At 50.2% G+C, this 22,574-nt stretch overlaps 1 protein-coding gene across 2 annotated transcripts; it reads right to left on the reverse strand.

The window, feature by feature from the left end:
- Window positions 1-714: 714 nt before the first annotated feature.
- Window positions 715-21,420, reverse strand: LOC123932080 (TRAF interacting protein). 2 transcript variants are annotated; one of them, XM_045989730.1, is made up of 15 exons: window positions 21,225-21,420; window positions 15,913-15,970; window positions 15,320-15,403; window positions 13,233-13,272; window positions 12,485-12,612; window positions 11,193-11,287; window positions 10,582-10,695; window positions 9,541-9,628; window positions 8,851-8,940; window positions 8,327-8,415; window positions 3,785-3,940; window positions 2,074-2,122; window positions 1,650-1,799; window positions 1,500-1,550; window positions 715-1,295 (listed from the first exon to the last, which is right to left on the reverse strand). In XM_045989730.1, exons 1-15 carry the CDS (start codon window positions 21,320-21,322, stop codon window positions 1,176-1,178), a joined length of 1,410 nt encoding a protein of 469 aa, XP_045845686.1. In that variant the 5' UTR covers window positions 21,323-21,420; the 3' UTR covers window positions 715-1,175. The 2 variants fall into 2 exon arrangements, with proteins under 2 accessions (XP_045845686.1, XP_045845687.1); XM_045989731.1 differs by lacking the exons at window positions 12,485-12,612; window positions 13,233-13,272.
- Window positions 21,421-22,574: the final 1,154 nt, after the last annotated feature.

The raw sequence follows: 22,574 nt of genomic DNA on the forward strand, positions 1-22,574 counted from the left end.
CGTGCTCGGCCTGAAGCACGTGGGCACCCACCTTCATTCCCTGTGCCAGGCCCACTCTGGGCCCCCCAGAGAGAGATGAACCCCCACGCAGTAGTGAGAAAGAGAAGTATAGGAGACCTCAGCCAAGCTAGAGGTCATAAGGGAAAGTCTGGGAGAAAGTGCTCTTGAAGTTAAGACCCAAAGGTAACAGATTATTTATTTTGCTTGCTGGGATTTCCCTGTATGGCTATACCTGTTTACCTAATTGCTTTCCAGCCTATGGCATTTGGCCTGTGCCCAGCTTAGAAACTGTAGACAAAACTGCAGTGATTTAGGGGCGCCTGGGTAGCTCAGTGGGTTAAAGCCTCTACCTTTGGCTCAGGTCATGATCCCAGGGTCCTGGGATCGAGGCCCGCATCGGGCTCCCTGCTTGGCACGGAGCCTGCTTCCTCTTCTCTCTCTGCCTTCTTGTGATCTCTGTCAAATAAATAAATAAAATCTTTAAAAAAAAACCAAACAACTGCAGTGATCTCATTCCTGCTGGGGTCTCCTGGTGCCCTATGAGGGGGCACATGCCTCAGGGTAGGGCTACTGAGTCTGAGTCTAGGTGAAGGTCCCATTTTAGAAAATTATGCCAAATGGTTTGTCAAAGGTTGATGCAAATTTATATTCCGAGAGCCATGAAGAAAAGACTCTTTTTTATTTTACATAGAAATCTCCCCTCCCCCCCAACCATCCTCTCCCTACCCCCATCCCCATCCTGCTCAGCTCTGGCCATGCCTAGCAGCAAGTCAGAAACAGGCAGAAGCTTGGGCAGGCTGAAATTGCCCAAGAAGCCCCAGGCACTTTGGTCCACACAGTCAACAAAAGACCTTAGTCTTGAGAACCAGCAGCAGCCCAGGCACATCGGCTATAAACAGGAGCCTTCAACACGGAGGAAGTTCTGCTGGTTTCACTTCAGCAGTCACAAGTATGCCCAGTATGGTAGACCCAGTTGGGGTTGGGGGGGCAGGCACAGTGAGTGCAGGAAAAGCAAGGCTTCTGGGCCTCACCCTCACCCCCATCTTTTTGTCTACCCTTGCCCTTGGGGCTGGTCCTAAAAGAGGGGCTATGCCCCCCACACCCCCTGCTGAGCCAGTCCTGGCCTGTAACTTAGAGGCACAATACCTGGCCATTGATCTGGCTCACTGTTCTCACTACGACAGGAAGGTGTCCAGCTTGGCCTGGGAGGGAGGGAGTGCTCGTCTCGCCGCCACTCTCTGCTTAGTCTTGGGCTTGGGTTTCACAGGCAGTGGGCGGATTGTAGATGTGTCAGTCTGAAGAAGATGTCAAGGAAGAGGCCTAAAGAAGAGACTGGGCAGCAAAGGCTTAAGCTTGGGGGCTGGGCAGCTCTACTCTACTGAATGAGGTCTAGCTCTGCACACTTGAGGCTGTAGCCACTGCCAGACTGGGGGCTGGGGGTACAGGTGAGGGACGGTGTGGCTAGCTCAGCTCTGCCCAATGTTACAGAACAAGGATACAGGTTGGATGAATTTTGTCCGACCTCCAAGCCCATCGAAGCCTGTCCTTACCTAAAGTAGAAGGAAGAAGTGAGTGGGCCAGGCTAATAGGCTAGGGGGCTGGCCACCCAAGAGCACTGGCACTTGCCCCTTGTGGGAAGCCATACTCACTGCATCTGTGCTGCGACAGGGCTCTGCCTTGACTCTTTTGGGCTGTTTCTGGCCGAGGACGGCATTCCGGATGAAGACAGGAAAGGCACTGGCCAGCTCCTCATCTGGCTCTCCCACACAGCGCTGGCCGCCCAGTGAGAGCTGGGACTCCTGGAGGGCAGACCCCAAAGCCAGACCTGATGAGCTCAGTGGCAGCAAAGGAGGGGGCGGGTTGTGGCAGTGGAACAGGACCAGGACTTCTGGCACCTCACCCGGATGCAGAAAGGATAATGAGAAGAGTTCCCAGGTAGTTCCAAAGTGTTTCAGTCCTGGGCCAGGAGTGAGAGGGCTCTGGCAAGACCCTGCCCCCTCAGCGGCCCAGCTTCACACTCAGTCCTGGCAAGGGTTGGATGGTGACTGCCTGACTTCTTCGGGGAAGCCTTACCTGCTTGGGGCCTTTGGCCATCTTCTTGGGGATGTCCAGAATGGGAGAGCTGCGAGAGCAAGACATGAAGGCAGAGGCAGGTGAGCAAGACACAAGGCCAGGCAAACCAGGCTCAGCACACAGCCCTTAGGGAGCCACCACGGGGCACGGCTTCTGTAATGGCGGTGTGCTGGCCAAGGCCCATTGGTCAGCCCCACCCCACGTGCAGGTCTCTGAACAGCTGGACATGATCACAGCTGTCAGAGTGGGGAGGGGGAAGCTGAAACACTTTCCAGTCTTGTGGCTTCCACTTGGAGCCAAGCCAAATCTAATGCTCCCCAAGGCCTTAGGCACCATAGCATGTCCTGGGCTCTTTGTGGGGCTGGAGGCCCTGCTGATTCACCATCCACAGGAAGAAACCCAGTCATGTCCATACAAGCAGCAGGCACGTCATGAGCTAAGGCTTAGCCGCATCTGCCCAGAGAGGGGCCACCAGCTCCATAAGACCCTTGGTTGAGAGCTCAGAAAGTGTTCTCATTACACAGGGCTAGGCCATCTTCCTAGATAATCTGTGCAGGAAGGGTGTGGGGGGAGAACTGATTATGGCCCAGGCCGTGGCCATTCACTCCCAGGTCCAGAACTAGACACAGTATTTCCATCCAATTCCTAGGAACACTAGCAGCTGAATACCCTCTCCTGGTATTTACCCGGGTGGGTAAAAGGATGTTAACGTAGCTCTGACCATATGGCTTCTCAAAGCGAGGACAGAGCCAAGATTGGGCCTGTCAGCTCTGGAGCCCTCCACTCCTGCCCTCATAGCCTGTGGTGAGGCTACATGATGACCATGGGAAGAATCTCCACTTGCTGCAAGTTTGGCCCTGGGGAGGCAGATCCAAGGTGGAAACATCCTGGGTTCCCCCACCCTCCCTTTAAGTCCTAAAGATGATAGAAATGTCTTACCCTTTATAGCAAAAGAGACATCAAGAAACCAGTGCCCTAGGCACTTGTAGGTCCTGACGGCAGCCCAAGGGTTGCTTTCCACGGCTACCACGCCTGATACCGTATGACATAGGTATCCAGCCCTGAGGGTGGGGAGAGGTGGCGAGCCCAGCTGGCTCTCCATTTTGCCCTCTCTCCAGTAGTCTTCCACCTTCACTGCCTAACACCTTAATTTCTTTCTCTCATCTCCAAAGTCTCTGATTAAGGAATGCCTGTGGAGGCATTCCCAGTCCTCTACACCCCTAGTACAGATCCCACCCAGCCCCCTGCAACTCCCCACAGCTTCTTACACCTGCTCCATGGGATACCCCCTTAGGTAATGGAGTTCTGGGCTCCATGATTTGAGATGGTCCTAAGCATGAGCCCAAGAGGCACACAGTAGAAGAGAAAGTTCGGAGTCCCTGGCCCAGGACTCTGGTGGGCAGGCATTCAAGGTATGGGGAGCACACATATCCCCCAACATCATCAACCCAGACCTGACCCTACTGGGACCCCTGTGTTCTCTCCAACTCACATTACAGCACATTTGCTTAAAGGGTGATAGTGATGACTAAAACAAGCAAGAGAAGAACTCAGGAGAGGGAAGAAGAGGTGGTCAGAACCAAAGTCATGGCCAACTCCAGGTGAAACTCACTGCCCTGTCAGCCACTTGGAGTGGCAAGGGCAAGGCCAGCAGAGACCTCTTCGTTATCCTCCCTCGAGGCTGTGGACAGGGCCAGGGACTACTACTTACCGTGCTATCTCTTGGCAGAGCTTCTTGGCACGGCCATGATGGATGCTGGAGGCCTGGGATGGAGGGGTGTTGACATCAAAGGTGGCATTGAGGTCAATGTCCTCACCAAAGGCTGGTCGGCGAAGCTTTAGGCTCAGCATCTCCATAGGGGCTGGGCTATAGGCAGAGTTGGCCTGGTTACTCTGGACCACCATGGCAGTCCAGAAGGACAATAGTCCCTGAAGCATCAGAGATGGCCTGGTTCCAGGGGTCTGGAGCCCACATCTGGCTTAGGGCCACCCTGCAAGGAAGCCTGAATCTCTATGGAAAAAACCACTTGACTTAGTGCTTTAGTCATGGGACCAGTGAAAGTCTTCAAGACATGGAAGGAAGAAAGCAAAACACACACAAAACCCAAGTGTACAAACAAAAGGCTGCGTTTTGACCAAATAGCTTCATTTGTCAGAATGTAGTGCAAGGGGCCAGAGATGTGTCCACAGACTGATGGAGACGGCAAATGGCATAATATTGAAAATAGTCAAATGACTCCCCAGAGGGCTGGCACCTTCACAGCCTGAATATGATGCAGACATTAAACTCATGTTTTTGGAGAGTAAATGTAATAACATGGGGGAAATGCTCATACGTGACATTTAAAAAGTAATATGAAACTCTGTGATAAAAGAAAAAACAGACAAGTTGGACTCCAAAAAGATTTAAAATTATGTGCATCTAAAGACACTGCTTGGGCACCCAGATGGCTCAGTCAATTGAGCATCTGATTCTTGGTTTTGGCTCGGGTCATGATCTTGGAGTTGTGGGATCATGATCCCAGGGTCCTGGGATCGAGCCCCGCATCGGGCTCCCTGCTCCACGGGAAGCCCGTTTCTCCCTCTCCCACTCCGCCTGCTTGTGTTCCCTTTCTCGCTATCTCTGTCTCTGTCAAATAAACAAATAAAATCTTAAAAAAAAAAAAAAGACACCGTTAACAGAATAAGAAGGTGATCCACAGAATGGAAGAAACTATTTGCAAATCATCTCTCTCATAAAGGACTAAAATTCAGAATATAGATAGAACTGTAGCCCTCTAATGGAAAACAAACAAGCTAGTTCAAAACTGGGCCCACGGCCTGAATAGACTTTTCTCCAGAAAAGATCCACAGATGGCCAGTAAGCCCATGAAAAGATGCTCAACGTCACTGGTCATTAGGGTGATGCACATCAAGGTTACCATGAGCTACTACTTCACACCCAGGAGGATGGCTGCTAGAAACAACAACAAAAACCCAAACTAACAGAAAAGAACAAGTGTAGGTGAGGATGTGGTAAAATTGGAACCCTGGGGCGCCCAGCTGGCCCACTGCGTGGAGTGGGCAACTCTTGATCTCAGGGTCATGAGTTCGAGCCCCACACTGAGTATGGAGATGACTTAAAAATAAAATCCTGGAAAAAAAAAATTGGAATCTTTGTGTACTGTTGGTGGGAATATAAAATGGTACATCTGTCGTGTAAAATAGTACAGCAGTTCCTCGAAAAGCTAAAAATAGAATTACCATATGATCCAGCCGCTCCACTTCTGGATATACATCCAGAGCTGAAAGCAGGATCTCAAAGAGACATCCGCACAGCTATGTTCATAGCCGCATACTCACAACAGTTAAAAGGTGGAAGCAACCCAGATGTCCGGCCACCAGCCAATGTATAAGCAAAATGTGCTATACACGTCCAACCTGCTACAACATGGGTGAACCCTGAGGACATCACATTGAGCCGAGTCACAAAAAGACAAATACCGAATGACTCCCCTTAAATGCGGTATCTGGAGTAATCAGAATCATAGAGACACAAAGTAGAGTGGTGGGTGCTGGGGGCTGGAAAATGGAAGTTACTGTTTAATGAATACAGAGTTTCAGTTTTTCAAGATGAAAAGGGTTCCAGAGGTGGCTGGTGGAGATGAAACCACATCACGTATGTAATGTTACCGAATTGTGCCCTTGAAAATGCTGGTAAATTTTGTCAGGTATGTTTTGCCACTGTAATTTAGGAAAACAATTCTATGGAAAGTACAGTATTGGTGCACACACACCCCCCTCACCCAATCTTTCTCCACATAGAAAGAAAGGACTTGAAGAAAATATATCACACGTAAACAGCGACCTCTGTGCTAAGTCCGTATTTTCCAAATTCTCAATGATGAGTATGTTGTTACCTTTATAATGAGGGCTGGCGGTATTCTCTTAGAAAACTGCAGCTATTGGGATTTTTCCAGCCTACCCAGGCCTGGTGGCGCTCCTGTGGTCAGAGAACTCTGGGGAGTGGCAGGGAAGCCCCAAGAACATCCTTCCTTTAGGGACCTTGTCTTCAGGGGTGTCCAAAGCCCTACTCCCACTGCTCAAGAACAGAGGGATGTCCTGTGAGGGTATGATTCCCTGGCTGGGAGCCCACTGGGGCATGTGGATCGGAGGAAAGCGAACTACTTGCACTGATTTGGGTGGGTAAGCAATGTGGGAAGCTTGAACTATCTCTTCCTTTCCCTGGCCAGGTCCCTGGAGCCTTCTTGCCTGCAAGTGAAAACAAAGGTTGCACAAACCCACCTCAAACCCATGCCATGCTGGTTGCTTTGCTTCCCCCTCTGGGAGCCACAGCATAAAGCAGGAGCCAGGAGCATTTGCAGCAACACTGTTGTAGTATCTGTTAATTCTGCCTCTATCTACCAACCCCAGCAAGTCCTCTGCCACTATCTCCCACCCCAGAGGGTCAATAAACCTCATCACACCCCGCTCTCCGCAGCTGTGCCACACCCCACTACCCCCCGCAGCCCGAGCTGCCCACCCTGGAGGCTCCCACATGCCCCGGCCCCAAGAGCCGGAGCTTAGCCCTCACTGAAACCTCTAGATGCAAATGGATAAGCACCACTTTTCTTGTCATGGGATCTGGCCTGTCCTTGTGGCCTGTCATGGCCGGGGGCTTTTGGGGCTTCGCCATCTGATCCCCCCCCCCAGTTTGTCTACCCTACTGGACCACGAGCTACAAGAGTACTGAGAGGGCCTGACATGCAGTGTGCCCTCAGTGAGAACCTGCTACAGAAGTCTAGGCCTCATTCTGGTGCGGAGTGGTAAAGAAATTAAGCAAAAGCAGGTATGCAGAGTCCCAGTGAGCCTCGAGGCATCCCTCACTGTGGATGCCAGACACAGAGCACAAGTGTGTGGAAATGCCCTGAGGCCCACGGAGTGGGAAGTACAGGGAGCACAGTGGAGCTTGTAGATAGCAGCCTGGAGTGACAGCCTAGGAAAAGGATTTTTACTTCCTGCCTTAAGGCAGTTTGAGTTCTAAATGCCTGACCACATGAGATGGCCTTTGAGACTATCAGATCTCCACAAGCCAGGCTCCTCACAGAGCCCTTGTGCTACCTGGGCTTTCAAGCCACCATGGCCACCGGGCTCTGAGAGTGGAGTGGGGAGGAAGGACCAGACACAGAGTCTAGTTTGTCCAAATCGGCAACACACTGGACCTCACAGAAAATCACACTCCCACAGCCATTTCTCAGTCCAACCCAGACGGGTGGGCGGGCAGCTCTAGCTCCATGAGGAGACACTGGAGGGTCTGAGGTAAAAAGGAAAGAGTACGGTTGAAGAACTAAAGGTACGATGAGAATGAGAGGACCCTGGCTTGTTGGCACTCACTCCCCGGTGAGGAATGTTCGTGTAAGGAAGTTCATGTGAGGAACACAGAGCAAGATGTGGCTCCCGGTCTACTCATCACCAGGTGTGTGCACACGGGCTGGTTCCACGAGTGCCTCAGGTACAGTGCCGAGAGGTCTGGGAATGTCTGGTGGGGGAGGGAATGATGTGAAGCCCAGGAGCTGATAACCTGGGTAGACAGGAGAAGCCGGAGGATGGTCACCAGCCACACCTTCAGGTGGTGGCCGGGGATCCGGTCAACTCCAACAACTGATTGTATGTGAGGAAGAAGGAGCATAATGATTTTCCAAATGACACTGAAAAGTGACTCAAATAAAAGTCTGGGCCACTGGCTTATGTGCTTTCCGTCTGGGCTAGCAGCTGGGCAGCTAGGCAGAACAGCCCTGAGGTGCCTTAGCTGGTCAGCTTCTGTGAAACACTCGGGAGGAATGGGCAGCCGGTCCTGGCAGGGACGTCCATCCCTCTGCCTCTTGGCTCCCCCTGCCGGCAGCTTTAATGCACACATTCCTGAGAGCAGTGGGGAATTTATTTTGGTGACTGGTTTCATGTTTGTTTCAGAATCTGGGGCAGACAGATGCATTTGGTAAGCATTCCATAAACAGGAAGTGTGCGGACAGTCAACGTTTGTGTCCCTTCCCTGCCCGTCCCTAGGTTCTCTCTGGCCGACCTTTCCTTGTCAGAGCCCAGAGCTTGCCTCAAAGCTGTTTTTCAACTACATCTTGGCTATGTCCCAGGGCAGGAGGCCTACAGCCTTCAGGCCCACATGGACCACCCACCCAACCAAAGCCAGGAGTAGTGAAGACCCTTCCCGGGGAGTTCTTCCAGCTTATGACCCCTGCACACCCCCAGAAAGTCAACAAACCTCTCTAAAACCAGGCGGTTGACAGTCTCACTGTCCACTGGTGGCAGGTTCAGGGTTTCCTGCAGCATCGTTAGCTTTTTTTTCAGGCTCTTGGGGAAGGAAAGAGAAGAGTGTGAAAGGAAGGCTGAGGCAGCAAGCCCAGAGAGACCGCCAAGGACGTGGATGACATGCACAACAGGCAAGCCCACTGGGAGCAGAACAAGGCCCAAACCCCCAACATCCCGAACCCCTGGGATCATCCAGTCTCAGAACCCCTCTCTGGTGAAGCCTCTCCTGCAGTGAGGCTATGTCCCTGGGGATATAGGTACAGGACAGGCTGTAGGAGAAGACCCACGGTGCTGTCTGTCCCCTACTGAGGAGGCCCAGGCTCCAAATCAGGGCCAAGGTATACATCCTCACCCCCTCTGAGCCAGGAGGATGCAGGGAACCCTGAACCACTGCCACGGACTGGGACATAGGTTCCTAGGCTCTCAGAGGACGCACAAACAACCCCTCATTCCCGCCTGGCCAGGGATGTCCCTTACCACGATCTCCTTGTCAGCACTCTGTAGATCCTTCTGGGCTGACTTCAGCTCCAACTTGGTCTGGTCTAGTTCAGAGTAGACTGTCTGCAACTATAAGAAAGTATAGGGAGTAAAGACCAGGCCAGCAAGCGGCCGTGTGCTCTGCCCCCACCTGCTGCTACCCAGCGCACGCTCATGGGAGCCCCGGGTCCAGAAGAGTCTGAGGACACACGGGGAGTCCCTGGCTTTGTGGGGCCTGTCCGTGCCCATCTTGAGCTGCCCGGGAACTAGGGCTGTGTTCTACACCCAACAGCCCATGGAGGCACCAGGCCCAGAGATAAAGCAGCTGTGCTTAAAGAACCGGGTTCCAAGTATGTTCCTCCTACTCTGGGCCTGGGACAAAAGCAGGCCTCTGACACTGTCACATTCAGGATCTGTGCTCTCCAGGCAGCTGAGAGATGCCAGAGGCCAGGGAGAATAGAGGGCATCATGAATGTACATGTACGGGGAGGGCAATGCCTGAGTGACCAGCTACCCTAAGTGGACAAGCCACAGAGCCAGAGCTGGGGCCCAGTAACCAGTCCCTGTGGGCCCACAATGGCCCTATGGAGTCTGCTGCACCATCAGGACCCACGCTTTGCTCAGGAGACAGGAACGAGCATGACAAAAGGACAGCCACCATGCCCCTCACCTTTGGTTCTCCACTGTTACCTTGCTTTTGGAAGAAAACAAGTCCTTCTTCAGTTTGTCTGCCAGCTCCCCTGAGGCTTTCCGAGCCTCTTTGAGATTCTCATACTCTCTATGAGGGGGCCAAGAAAAGGGATGTCAGAATGGGGCACCCTGCTGGTCAGACTGCACCCCAGCACCAAACAAATATAGAGCCCAGGCTGTCTCCTCAGCCAGGTCTCCTCCCTACTCTGACCCCTGAGCCCAACATGGTGGGGCTGCGGAGGGTTCTGCAAGGGGCAGGAGGAGTCTCTGTTCCCTGCCTGTCCTGCAGGCCCTGGTGACTGGAGAGGGTATGCAGGAAGCCCCACCCTCACTAGGGCCTCAGGAAGAGGCCCCTATACCACCTGGCCCTCACTGGAGACATCTGGGATCCTCCGTGCCTGTCAGCCATGTGGCCCCTTTCCACCTCACATCCACAGTAGTGGCGAATCTGAGCAAAGTTTCTGATTCAAGTTAGGCGGAGTCGGTAAGTGCTGATGGGAAACAGACTCCATTTATCACGATGGGGCTTACATAGCTCAGAGAATGGTGCCAGTCTGCTTAGGAATAACACTTCTAGGGCACCTGGGTGGCTCAGTCAGTTAAGCATCTGCCTTCAGCTCAGGTTGTGATCCCAGGGTCCTGGGATCAAGCCCCACATGGGGCTCCCTGCTCAGTGGGGAGCCTGCTTCTCCCTCCCAAATCCCCCCTGCTTGTATTCCCTCTCTCTCTCTCTCTGTCAAATAAATAAATAAAATCTTAAAAAAAAAAAAAAAAAAAAAAAGGAATAACACTTCTCTTCACACTCATTCTCTCAGTAACCCAATGAGACAAGTTATTACTATCCCCACGCAGGAAGCTGGTCAGAGGCTAAGAAATTGACTCCTAGCCACATGGTGAAAGGTGGGGTCACGGTTCAACTGAGGCAGGATAGCTCCAGAGCCTGCCCCTTTACTCAGCCTGCTCTGCTTTGTAAGAGATGGGCAACAGAGAGGGTTCTGTGGCTTAGCTCCTAGACTGGGCCACAGGGGCCAGAGTACACACTTCTTGAGGGACACGCAGTACACAGCCAGCTGCTCCACCGCGGACTGTCCCACACCCATGTCTCGGATCATCTCCTCCACCTCGGGTCGCTGGCTCTGGAGCAGGAGCTCAATTCTGAAAAACACCCAGCCCACGACATTTAGAATCTAGAGGCTGATGGGTAGGTACCCAGTGCAGCTCTGCTCTCCTTTGCTGCTGTTGCTATGGTGACAGCCTGGCCTGCCAGCATGCTTTAGCAAGCGAGTCTACCCAAAGAAAGGCCCCGCAGCAGAGCCGAACGCAGCTGCAGGGATGCTGCTGGGGAAGAACGGGTGCTGACAGGTCCTCAAGGTCAGAGATCCCCGGAGAAGGGTCTCTGGAGCCAAAGACCTGCCAGGTCACTGGGCCACAGACAACAGAAAGGGGGAGGACTGAGGCCAGGGGTCCCATGGCAAGTGGAGGAGCCCCCCGAGGCTGAGTGAGGATACGGGGGCCCACACCCCGCTGGCCTGAGCTCCACATGGCCGATGGAGATTTGAGCCGCGGAGGTGATCAAAGCCCCACTGCAGTCCTAGGAGCTGGGCCCCGGGGCTGGAGGAGTGAGCTGAGGGTGGTCCCAGCGCCGGGCTCACCGCTCCATGGTTCGCATCTTGGTCCTGAGTCGGCGTGCCTCCTCCTGGGCTTGCCTGCTCTCGTCCTGCTGCTGCTCCAAGTACTTCATCTGCTTCTGCACAGCAAACACACCCATGCCTACCTGTTGCTTGGAGGATCCCAGGCACCACGGCTAAAGTCATCCTGAGAACTCTACTCTGGAACTGCCCACTTTTCCAAATGCCCATAACTGTGTGTCCCCAGCCCCCCGGGAGGAAGGCTCCTGGGCCCCATTTTGGCTTGTGCTTTTTCTGCTCTGAGGCCCTACACCAGCTACTCCTTCACCTCCCTGCTTGCTTCCTCCCGCGATGTGTCTTACCCCAGGCATATCCCACTATCTACAGGCCCACTGTGAGCTGCTGAGGTCCCATGGCTTAAGGGCTCAGGGTGCATGTCGCATAGGCAGCTGAAGAAACACAAATCCAGGTCTCATTATCCACCATCTAGACCCAAGGACAGTTACCAATCAGGATAGGAGAGCTGGACCAGAAGCAGTGGGCCAGGCTGCCCTCAGCACAAAAGCACTCCATCTCTGACCTGGGAATGCCATCGAAGATGCCCGCTCTGCAGTCAAGTACTGATTCACTCCTTCCCTCCCACTGGCCAAGCCACGTGATCCAGCCCAGCCACCAAGCAGGAACAGAGACAACAAACACCCAGGGGCTCTGTCTGTTCACAAAGATGGCTCCCATTCCCTTTCAAATGGCATCCAGCAAGGACTGCTCCTTCTTACAAGGCCAGAATATCAACTGCAGGTTCAGATCAATCGCCTCATGCCCCTTAGAGAGCAAGAGGCTCACCAACCCAACCTGATACAAAATTCATCTGGGTCTAGAGCGCCTTGCCTACAGGCTTTGATCTGCCCGGTCAGCTCAGCACATCTGACTTCAAAGGCCCCCTGCTCCTCCCTGGGATGCTGTTTGATCTGGCTCCAGAGAGCAGCCCAGCCAAGGACTAGAGTGCTAATGGAAGGTTCCTCAGTCTGGCTTCATCGGTGGAGTACAAACCACTTTTGGAAACAAGGTCCAGCCTCACTGAGGTCTTGGCTGAGCTGACCCGGCCGGGAAGGCCTCACCTCTTCATACTACCTGGCACAAAATCCATAAGCACGGCCAATGCGACCCTTTGCTTATGAGCAGGATGGTACAATATGGGTGGCCTGGGGAAGAAGGGATTTGCCTCCATTTTATAACTGCACAAACGAAGGTAATGACCAAGGCAGAAGCACAAGACGAGGGCAACCGACTTGTGCCCACAGGACCTGGGGACACACCTTGAGGGTGGAGCACAGCATTTCGGCCTTGTCTAAGGCCTTCTGCAAGGATTCCACGGTGGCGTTGCGCTCTTCCAGCGTGTCCCGCAGGGTGTCAATGATGACCTGACTGTCCCTTTTCTCCTTCTCTGCAGCAGGGGTGGGAAGGGGGAAGGCCTGTTCACTCATCAGTGTAAGAACCTGAGCCCTTGGGCTCCAGCACCGCACCCCAGAGCCACGTAAGGAACAAGTCTCCAGTCAGCAAGTTGGGTGGCCTGCTTCTCTCTCTGGCATATACCAAGCCAGGGAAGCTAAGGAAGCTAAGGCAGAGTCTCTTCACGCATGGGATGAGACCCTCTTTCTGCTGCTTAGAACTACTTGAGTAAAGATTTCACTGCTCTCCACTCCCAAGGGTCTAGTTAATTCATCATCTTAGAACTCAAGCAGGTTTCCTGCGAAACTCAGCAGCCAAACTCTCTCTTAGAAATAGTCTGTCCCATTTGGTAGTCCCTTCCCAGCCCCAGTCCTGGGGCTCTCTCTTTGTCCTCAGACAAAGAGAGAAAGCTCATTGGGCCTAGGTAGACAGCTTGAGGCACCTCCCTTTCCTCCCCTTTCCTGCCAATCATAAGAGCTGGCAAAATTCTTAGGCTGTACAAAGCAGGGAGAGCCCCTAGCTTCACCAGAAGGCTGGAACCATTCTTCCCAGGGCCTCTCCCCCAAGCACCTAGGTCAGGGGCTTCCCAGGACCCCTTGTCTCTTACTAACTCACCTTTCTGAGAAAGCTGGGCTCTGGTGTTATCCAGTTCATTCTACAAGGGAATATCCACAATAAGAAGCAGAAAGGCATCATACCTGGCTTCCACACAGCATCCCAAAGGCTTGCAGGGAGATTCAGGAGGGGACAATGAGGCCTGCAGGTCCAGGAAGGCTCAGACCCTGATATATGTCATGGCCAAGCTAGGCCCACAGTGGAGAGATACGTCTTGTTTTTTTATCTCTATGCTTTTTTTAAAAAGTAGGTAAGATGGAGGAAAATAATCTCAAGTACAAGACCCTGGGACAGGGAAGGAGGCAGAACAGGGCAAGAGAGGGGCCAGAAAGGGGCAAGAGAAGTGAAGTTGGACCTGTGGGATCAGTCTCACAGCAGAGGCTTCCACCACTTCCTTGGCCCTGTGCTGGCCCTTACACTCTTTGGGCTTCATTCACTGGGGACAGAGTTGGGAGGGCTAAGGACCTTGGGTCACCACTCCTTCCCTCTACCCCAGGTCCTGCTTGCTCCACAGTCTACTTCTCTCCAAGCTCTGAGCTGGCTCTGTGTACCACGAATCTTCCAACCCTAATAAAGTAGGTAAGCTGGGACAACTTTGTGTCTCTGGATGAAACCTCACACGTGCTAGGCTCTAACCAGACTATTGTGAGGGTCAAATGAACCTCTCAAAGCCCGGGTGTTAAGTTACAGAACCACTGCCACAGAACCACTGAGAGGCTGGGGCAGAAATGAGTCCAGCTCCCATTCAGGAGTTCGGAGCACTCAACACCCCCAGGGGCAAGAGAAGTTTTCCATAAGCAGGAAAACCAGGCACTATAGAACTGAAAGGCTTGGCCAAGGGTTCATGGTGGTGCTGGATGGAATTCAGGCAAAGTTTCCCTCAGATCACCCTTTCCAGGTCAGCACGAGACTCAGAATTTCACCGGTGACCAATCCTAAAGACCAGCCCCAGTAGAGGGATGAGCTCCCTTCTGTCAAAATCCCCCACCCAGGACTCTAGGGCAAAAGCTTTTGGTGGCTGGGTGGCTCAGTGTTGGCAGAATATCCTGGAGGCAAATGGTGGGTAGAGAAGGGCATGCACAGGCTGCCAGAGAACAGACACCAACCCAAAGCTCCCCCAAATTGCCTGCCTCCTACACCTAAGCAAGTTGCCTGCAAGCCCTTGCTTCAGACTACTCAAGATGCTGCCTCTCTGTCTCCTAGATCTAGCTTTGAAAGCCAGAAAGAAAGGAAGCTGCCTTTGTTGTCTTTATCACAGGGAGGACTCAGCTTAAAACCAGGAGCAGTTACCATGACGATGAACGTGCTGGCTTTAAGCATAAAAGCTCTACGTTCTTGAAGCAGGAAGGTTCCAAGGACATCACAGCACTCCGGGGCCAAGGCCAAATGAATGAACCCTGGGCTGACAGATGCCCAGCAAATGAACCCTCGTGTCCAGGTGCATTGTGATTCCCAATCCCACTTTCTCAAGAGGTTTTGACCAATTCAGTCCCCCCCGGTACACAAAGAAAGTTAAATCTTGGACTTGAAGGGAAGACGTATAGGAGGAATGGTGGGTTTCTGCCCTGGCTCACATCCTGATTCCAGTGGTTCTGCCCTCCATTCCTGGTTCCTGAAAGACTCAAGCAACTGGATATATACCAAGCTTCCCCACAGTTTTTAGGCACAGCCAGGTTTGTGAATAGTGGGTGCGTCCACACATCCTCCATGGCTGAGGACTAGAAGAGTTTTCTGATCGGTTTCTAGCTGTCTAAGCAGCAAGGTGGGCTGGGAAGGATGGCTGCACAACCTCCACGAGGTGAGAGAACCTAGGGAGAGACACTCTGGCCTTTGGTGGGAATCGCTTTGAAATCCCAAGGGCGAAGGCTCACAGTCACGTGGCTCCCTTCTTCCCCAACAGTGTATTCTCTCCAATGACTGGGTCTTTATCATCACTTTTCCTTTGCTCTCTTCCCCTCTGCCTTGAAACCTCTACAAATCTCCCTCCAGACTCTATCTCCACGGTTTACACACCCACCCTGGGAGGGAACAGAGAGTAAATTCTCAGAGGGCTTGCAGTGCAATAGCATGACATAAATCCCAGGTACCTTTAAGAATTCTGCATCTAAGACACTCTCCTCCTCTTGGGCAAGGTCAAAGAAGAGCTTATTAATAATGGTTCTTCTGCCAACCTGGATGAAAGGACAAGAGAGGGTATGACTGTATAGCTGGGTCACGTGCAAGGCCGACAGGAATGGACATGCTGCTTAACATAGAGCCAGGCCTGTTCTCAGGCCTAACTTTTCACAGCACGTCCCTTGGAATCAGATTAGCTCTGTAACCCCATAGGTGCCCCACGCTGGTGCCACTGGTTTGGTGGTTACTGAAGTCATGTCACCATAGACCCATGTGGTAACTGTTCAAAAGACACCCAACTCTAGGTGCTAGGCACTGAGGATGGGGAAAGGCAAGGAAGGAGGTCAAATTTAGCTAGGTGAAGACCAGCCCGGGCAACAAGTCCATCGGCCAGCTATTCTTGGTCACAAGCAGGTCTCCTGAGCCACTCAAAAGCACAAGTAAGGCTTACTCAGCCTCAAACCATGAGGGTCCAAAAAGGTCAAAGATATTGTTCAGTTTCAGAGATTTTTTCTCATTCCTCCTCCCCAGCAAGGAAAAGGTGTTTTCACCCCATCGCCCTCACCTGGATTCGACACTGTGGGCAGGTCCGACTTGGTGCTGTCTCAAACCACTGAATTAGGCTGGAATGGGAAGCAGAGAAGCAGACTGGTGAGCCCTTGCTTGGGCAGAGACGTACAGGCCAGGCAGTCACCCTGACCACAACAGTGTCTGACTTATTCCTTCTCGACCCAATGCCTGATCACAAAGGAGGGTAGTATCACAGTGGGACAGCACATGCCACGGGGCCTCACTGGTATAAACACTCTGACCAGTCGGCCCTTTTTTGGCCCTGTTGGTGTGGCCGTCCTGACCCGAGCTGCTCTTTTGTCAACATTCCAGGCTCTGACTAGGACGGAGCAGCAGCCAAAGCCCAGGGTCCCTCAGAGATAGGGATTCCAATAACACCCCCACTTTAAGCTAGGACTCCAAAGAGCTACACTTTCAGAGTAAGGGTACACTAGAAGTAAATGCGAGTTGTGGTAAAAGCAAAACACGGTCCAGCTTCGCCTCATCTATCTGAGTGGTCCAACAAAACCTCAAGCTTTAAACTCTAATTAGTCTCCTATTAGTAGACTCTCCCACCAGGGACCAGGGAGAAGCAGAGTCCTTTCTGGAAGGTAATACCATCATCCCAGGCCTGTTTTTTTCTCTAAATACTTTTCCATATATTAGGCATGAGATAAATTCAAAGGTACCCAGGCACAGTGCAATGCTATACAGCGATGAGAATGAGTGAGTCTACATCTAAGAACATTATGGATGAATCACATACACATAACATGGAGGAAAAGAAGCCAGATACAAAAGATATATTATGTATGACTCCAATTACATAAAGTAAATGTTTTAGGTTGTTTGTTTGTTTTTTAAGATTTTATTTATTTGACAGAGAGAGAGAGAGAGATCACAAGCGGGCAAAGAGGCAGGCAGAGAGAGAGGTAGGGAAGCAGGCTCCCTGCCTAGAAGAGAGCCCGATGCGGGGCTCGATCCCAGGACCCTGAGATCACAACCTGAGCCGAAGGTAGAGGCTCAAGCCACTGAGCCACCCAGGCGCCCCCATTTTATTATTTTTTTTAAAGCAAATAGACAAGGGAAAAAGCACTACACATGCAAACCAGAACATACACACAAAGACTTCAGATATGGGAATTGTCAGACACAATGTAACACAGCATGCTAAGGAAATAAAAATCAAGACTGAAAATATCAGTAGAGGGGTGCCTGGCTCAGTCGGTAGAGCATGTGACTCTTGATCTTGGGGTTGTGAGTTTGAGCCCTGTGGTGGGGTTAGAGTTTATCTTAGAAAAGAAAAAAATACATCAGTAGAGAACTACAGAATAAAAGGTGGCATGGCAGAATTTAATAAGAACCAAACAGAAATTCAAAAATAAAAAATGGCCAAAATTAAGAATTCAATGGACGAGTTTAATGGCAGTTTACGCACAGTTGAAGAATTAGTAAAATGAAAAGATAGATCAGAAAAAACACCAAGAATCAAAAAGACAGAAAAATATATGAGATGGTAAAAGATACAGAAAATAATGTGAAAAGCTCTAGCATACATATAATAATGAGTTCCAAAAAGAAAGTATTAGGTGGAATTATGCACATTCCCCAAGAAGTCTATATCCTAATTTCTTAAAACTGTGAATATTTCACCTTATATGACAATAGTGATTTTGCAGAGTGATTTAGGATCTCGAGACAGGGGCGTCCTGGGTGGCTCAGTCAGTTGAGTGTCTGTGATTGAGCGTCTGCCTTAGGCTCAGGTCCTGATCCCAGGAGGATCAGGGATAGAACCCCATGTTAGGCTCCATGTTAGGTCCTGGGTGGCTCAGTGGGTTAAAGCCTCTGCCTTCGGCTCAAATCATGATCCTAGGGTCCTGGGATTGAGCCCCGCATCGGGCTATCTGCTCAGCAGGGAGCCTGCTACCTCCTCTCTCTCTGCCTGCCTCTCTGCCTACTTGTGATCTCTGTCAAGTAAATAAATAAAACCTTTTAAAATAATAATAATAATAATAAAAAATAAATAAATCTTAAAAAAACAAAACAAACCTTGAGACAGGGAGATTATCCAGGTGTGCCCCCATGTAATCACAAGGGTCCCTAAGTGAAGCAGGGGTGTCAGAGTCATACAGAGAGAAATAAAGATGGAGAATGGGGCCATGAGCTAAGAAAGGCATATATCTAATTACAAACATTGACTATAACCCGGTAAACCCATTTTGGACTTCTGACCTCTGGAACTGTAAGATAGTAAATCTGTGTTGTTTTAAACCACCAAGTTAGTAGTAGTTTGTTATAACAAATGAGAAACTAATATGGAAAGAAAAGAGATAATGAACTAGAGACAAGACCTGAAAAGATAATGGCTGATAATTTTCCAAAACTAATTACAGAAACCATTCCACAAGTTAGAGAACCATAATGAATCCCAAGCAGGATAAGTAAAAAAATGGTAACAAAAAGAGAGCTGAAGTGCTAGGTTATTGTCAGACAAAATAGACTTCAAGTTAAAAAGGTACAAAAAACAAAGAAGGACTTTATATATTGATAAAATGTACAATCCAACAAGAAGAAATAACAATTATAAACACACATGTACCTAACAACAGAGCCCAAAAAAATATATGGAAGAAAATTGGACAGGATTCAAGAGAGAAATAGACAGCTATACAATAAAAGTTGAAGAGGTCAATAACCCACACTTTTGATAATGGATAAAATAATCAGACAGGTAATCAGTAAGGGAATAGAGGATTCAGACAACATAAACCAACTAGGTCTAACACACAAATACTCCACCCAATCACAGCAGAGTATGCATTCTTCTCTAGTGCACACGGAACATTCTCCAAGATAGACCATATGTTGGGCCACAAAACAAGTACCAATAAATTTTAAAAGATTAAAATCATACAAAGTGTTTTTTCTGATCACAATGGAATGAAACTGAAAACCAGTTTTTTCCAGTAAAAAAAAAAACTGGAAAATTCACAAATACATGGAAATTAACACACTCTTAAATAACTGATGGATCAAAGAAGAAATCATAAAGGAAATTAGAGAATACGTTGAGATGAGTGAAAATGAAAAGACCACGTAAGAAGACTTACAGAATTCAGTGAAAGCATGGTAAAAGGGAAGTTGTAAACACACACATTAAAAAAAATACCCATTAGATAACTATTATAAAAAAAAACAAAAACAGAAAATAAGAAGTGTTGACAAGGATGTAGAGAAATTGGACCCTTGTGCATTGCTGCTGGGGATGTAAAATGGTGCAGTCAATGTGGAAAACAGTAAAGTAGTTCTTCAAAAAATTAAACATAGAATTACCATATGATCCAGTCATCCCACCTCTGGGTATAACCCAAAAGGAATGAAAGCAGGCACTTATACAGATACTTCTACACCAGTTCATTGTAGCATTATTCATAGCAGCCAAAACACAGAAACAACCCAACATCCTTTAACAGATGAAGGGATAAATAAAATGTGGTATTCCCATACAATTGAATTTTAGTCATAAAAGGAATGAAATTCTCATACATGCTACAGCATGGATGAACCTTGAAAATATTACGCTTAGTGAAGTAAGCAAAACTCCAAAGAACAAATAACTGTATGACTCCACTTACACCCAGAATAGGAAAATTCAAGGAGACAAGGGTAAAACAAAGGTTTGGGGGGCAATGGGGAAGAGGGGTAATGGAGAGTTGTCACTTATTGATACAGTGTTTCTGTTTGGAATGATGGAAAAGTTCTGGAAATAGATAAAGGGAATTAAGAGGTACAAACTTCCAGTTATAAAATAAATAAGTCATGGTGTGCCTGGGTGGCTCAGTGGGTTAAAGCCTCTGCCTTCAGCTCAGGTCATGATCCCAGGGTCCTGGAATCGATCCCCGAATCAGGTTCTCTGCACAGCAGGGAACCTGCTTCCCTTCCTCTCTCTCCCCCTGCCTCTGCCTACTTGTGATCTCCCTCTCTGTCAAATAAATAAATAAAATCATTTAAAAAACAAACAAACAAATAAATAAATAAGTCATGGAGATGAAAAGGAAAGCGTAGGAAATATGCTCAGTAATACTGTTGTATGGTGAGTGCCTGGGTGGCCCAGCAGGTTGGGTGTCTGCCTTCCCATCAGGTCATAATCCCAGGGTTCTGGAATCAAACCCCACACTGGACTCCCTGCTCAGCAAGGGGCCTGCTTTTCCCTCTCCCTCTGCAGTTTTCTCACTCACTCTCTCAAATAAATAAATTAAATATTTTAATTAATTAATTAATTAGAGCACAAGCAGAGGGAGTGGAAGAAGGAGAAGCAGACTCCCCACTGAGAAGGGAGCTGGACCCCAGGACCCTGGGATCATGACCTGAGGTGAAGGCAGTCACTAAACCAACTGAGCCACCCAGGTGCCCCATAAATAAATAAAATCTTAAAAAAAATACTGCTGTATAGTGACAGACAATGACCACAATTAAATCGTGGTAAGCATCGACTAATGTACAGAACTGATGAATCAATATGTTGTGCAACTGAAACTAATATAATATGATATGTCAATTATATTTCACTTTCAAAAAAGAGCTCTGAATCAGCCAGTCCACAGATGCTAAGGGAATCTTTCCTCACCAGCTGTACATTCAAAGGGTCAGTAGGATGGCTGGATTAGGGAGCACCTCCTTGCCCTCCATGTTTCTTTGGCTTTTTTTTTTTTTTAAAGATTTTATTTACTTATTTGAGAGAGAGAGAGAGAGATCACAGAGGGCATGGGAGAAGCAGACTTGCTCCGTCCCAGGGCCCTGAAATCATGACCTGAGTCGAAGGCAGGTGCTTAACCAACTGAGCCATCCAGGTGCCTCCTTGCCCTTTCTTCCAAGTTATCTTGGGATTCTTGGCGTCAGTGAATACACTGAGGAGTCCAACCAACGAGATGACTCTGGGTGGAATAATCCCAAACCATCAACCAAACCACAAGTCGGATAGCCAGAGGCCTACCAGGTTATCTCAAAGAAATAAAAGCCCTCGTTAATTTGGCGAAAGTCACCTCTGCCCGGACTAATAATTTTGAAGTCACTTCTCTCTGCTGGCGGATCAAGGAAGCCCCTACTTTATGTTCACCGAACCAACTCTGTTTCCCTGGACTCAGTTCAGCTGTTACCTCCTCCGGGAAGCCTGCCCAGACCCGCCTCTGCTCAGGTTGGGAACCTACCGTGGGAATCAGTCTAGTGCCATCTTAATCACCTGTCTGGGCTCCGCCGGGGGACCCAACACCGCCCAGTTCTGTAGCCGTACAAGGCCGAGAGCCCGGCCCCGCCACTGTGGTCACTCACCACTGAAGATGGAAGGTGTGGCCGCAGTGGATGGCGGCCACATCTCGGGAGTGGTCGAAGAAGTCGGAGCAGATGGTGCACAGCGCACGGATAGGCATGATGACTGATCTAAAGCGGAACAGGCAGCCAAGGAAACCTCGACGGGTCCAGCTTCGGGGCCGCGCCCCCGCGTCCCCGCAGGCTTCAAATTTGGCTCCACAGCGCAACTTCCGGGAGCGAACCGGAAGTGGTAATAAGGAACGTGGAGGCGGAGCCCGGGAGCTGGGTCTGGATTGGGCGAGCCATGGGGGGCGGGGCTTAACGACCGAAGAGATTCCTGGGGCTGAGCGCGAGACTGATCTGTCAGTGGTAGCTCCCGGAAGGATTCGGCAGGTACCCGTGGTAGCTATGCCGCCGGCTGACCCCTTTCCGGGGCAACATAAGACATTATGGTCCGAAGCCAGATCTGGTGCGAAGCGCGCCGGGCACGGGCTCCTCAGCCCTGTTCTATTAGGACAGGCTTCTCTGTACCTCGGGAGAGTCGAGAAGACCGAAGCCATAGGGAAATGGGACGATGGTCCCGATGGAGAGCGGTCTCCTGGGCTCCGTGCAATGCCCGGCCGTACGCACGGAAGCCCATAGTTCCCACAGACTAAAAGAATGCCCCACCCTCTCAGCCCTCGGCTCTGAGTGGTCCTAGAAAGATGCACACCGGTCCCAACCCCTCAGGACACCCCGAGCTTACTCTGGCTTTATCCAAGCAAGGCATGATGATCCCTAAGTTTGGAGGCGGTAGGGCCAGTACCCTGATTTCAGCTCTTAGCTCCCAGGAGGATCAGCATGCCTCTGAGCAGTAGTGGGGTTAGAATCTTGAAGGCCCAGATGCTTCATAGACCAGGGACTAACAAACCCTTTTATTGATTCCCACATCAGAGAAGTTATCTTTGGGGTCCTCCCTGAGAAAGAGCAACATCCCTGGTGAATTCACCTGGGCCAGTCAGGATGGAACAAGTCTTCCTGGGAGTTTTCATGCTTAACAATTTTTAGCAGTGTTACTACTTTCTCCACAGAAGAAACCTTATGTAGAGCCCCATGATCTAAAGCTGATTTGTTCCACCTGAAGTAGACCCAGAGTGAAGTTCTTTGGGCCTATGTGGAAAGCACAGGCGTTCTTCACAAGGAGGAGGAATTGACACAAAGGACAGCATAGAACCTCTGTGCACTGCCCACCCCGCACCCTCTCCCCGACCCAAGGAAGCCCACTTTGGCTATGGGCAAGGTCTCTCCCTATGGTAGCTGGTTCGTGGTGAGATTCAGTTGTATGCCTAAGTCAAGACAAGGGCTCCTTGTTCAATAGGACTTGTCAGAACA

Source organism: Meles meles, chromosome 20 (genome assembly GCF_922984935.1).
Source record: "Meles meles chromosome 20, mMelMel3.1 paternal haplotype, whole genome shotgun sequence".
NCBI classification, from domain to species: domain Eukaryota; kingdom Metazoa; phylum Chordata; class Mammalia; order Carnivora; family Mustelidae; genus Meles; species Meles meles.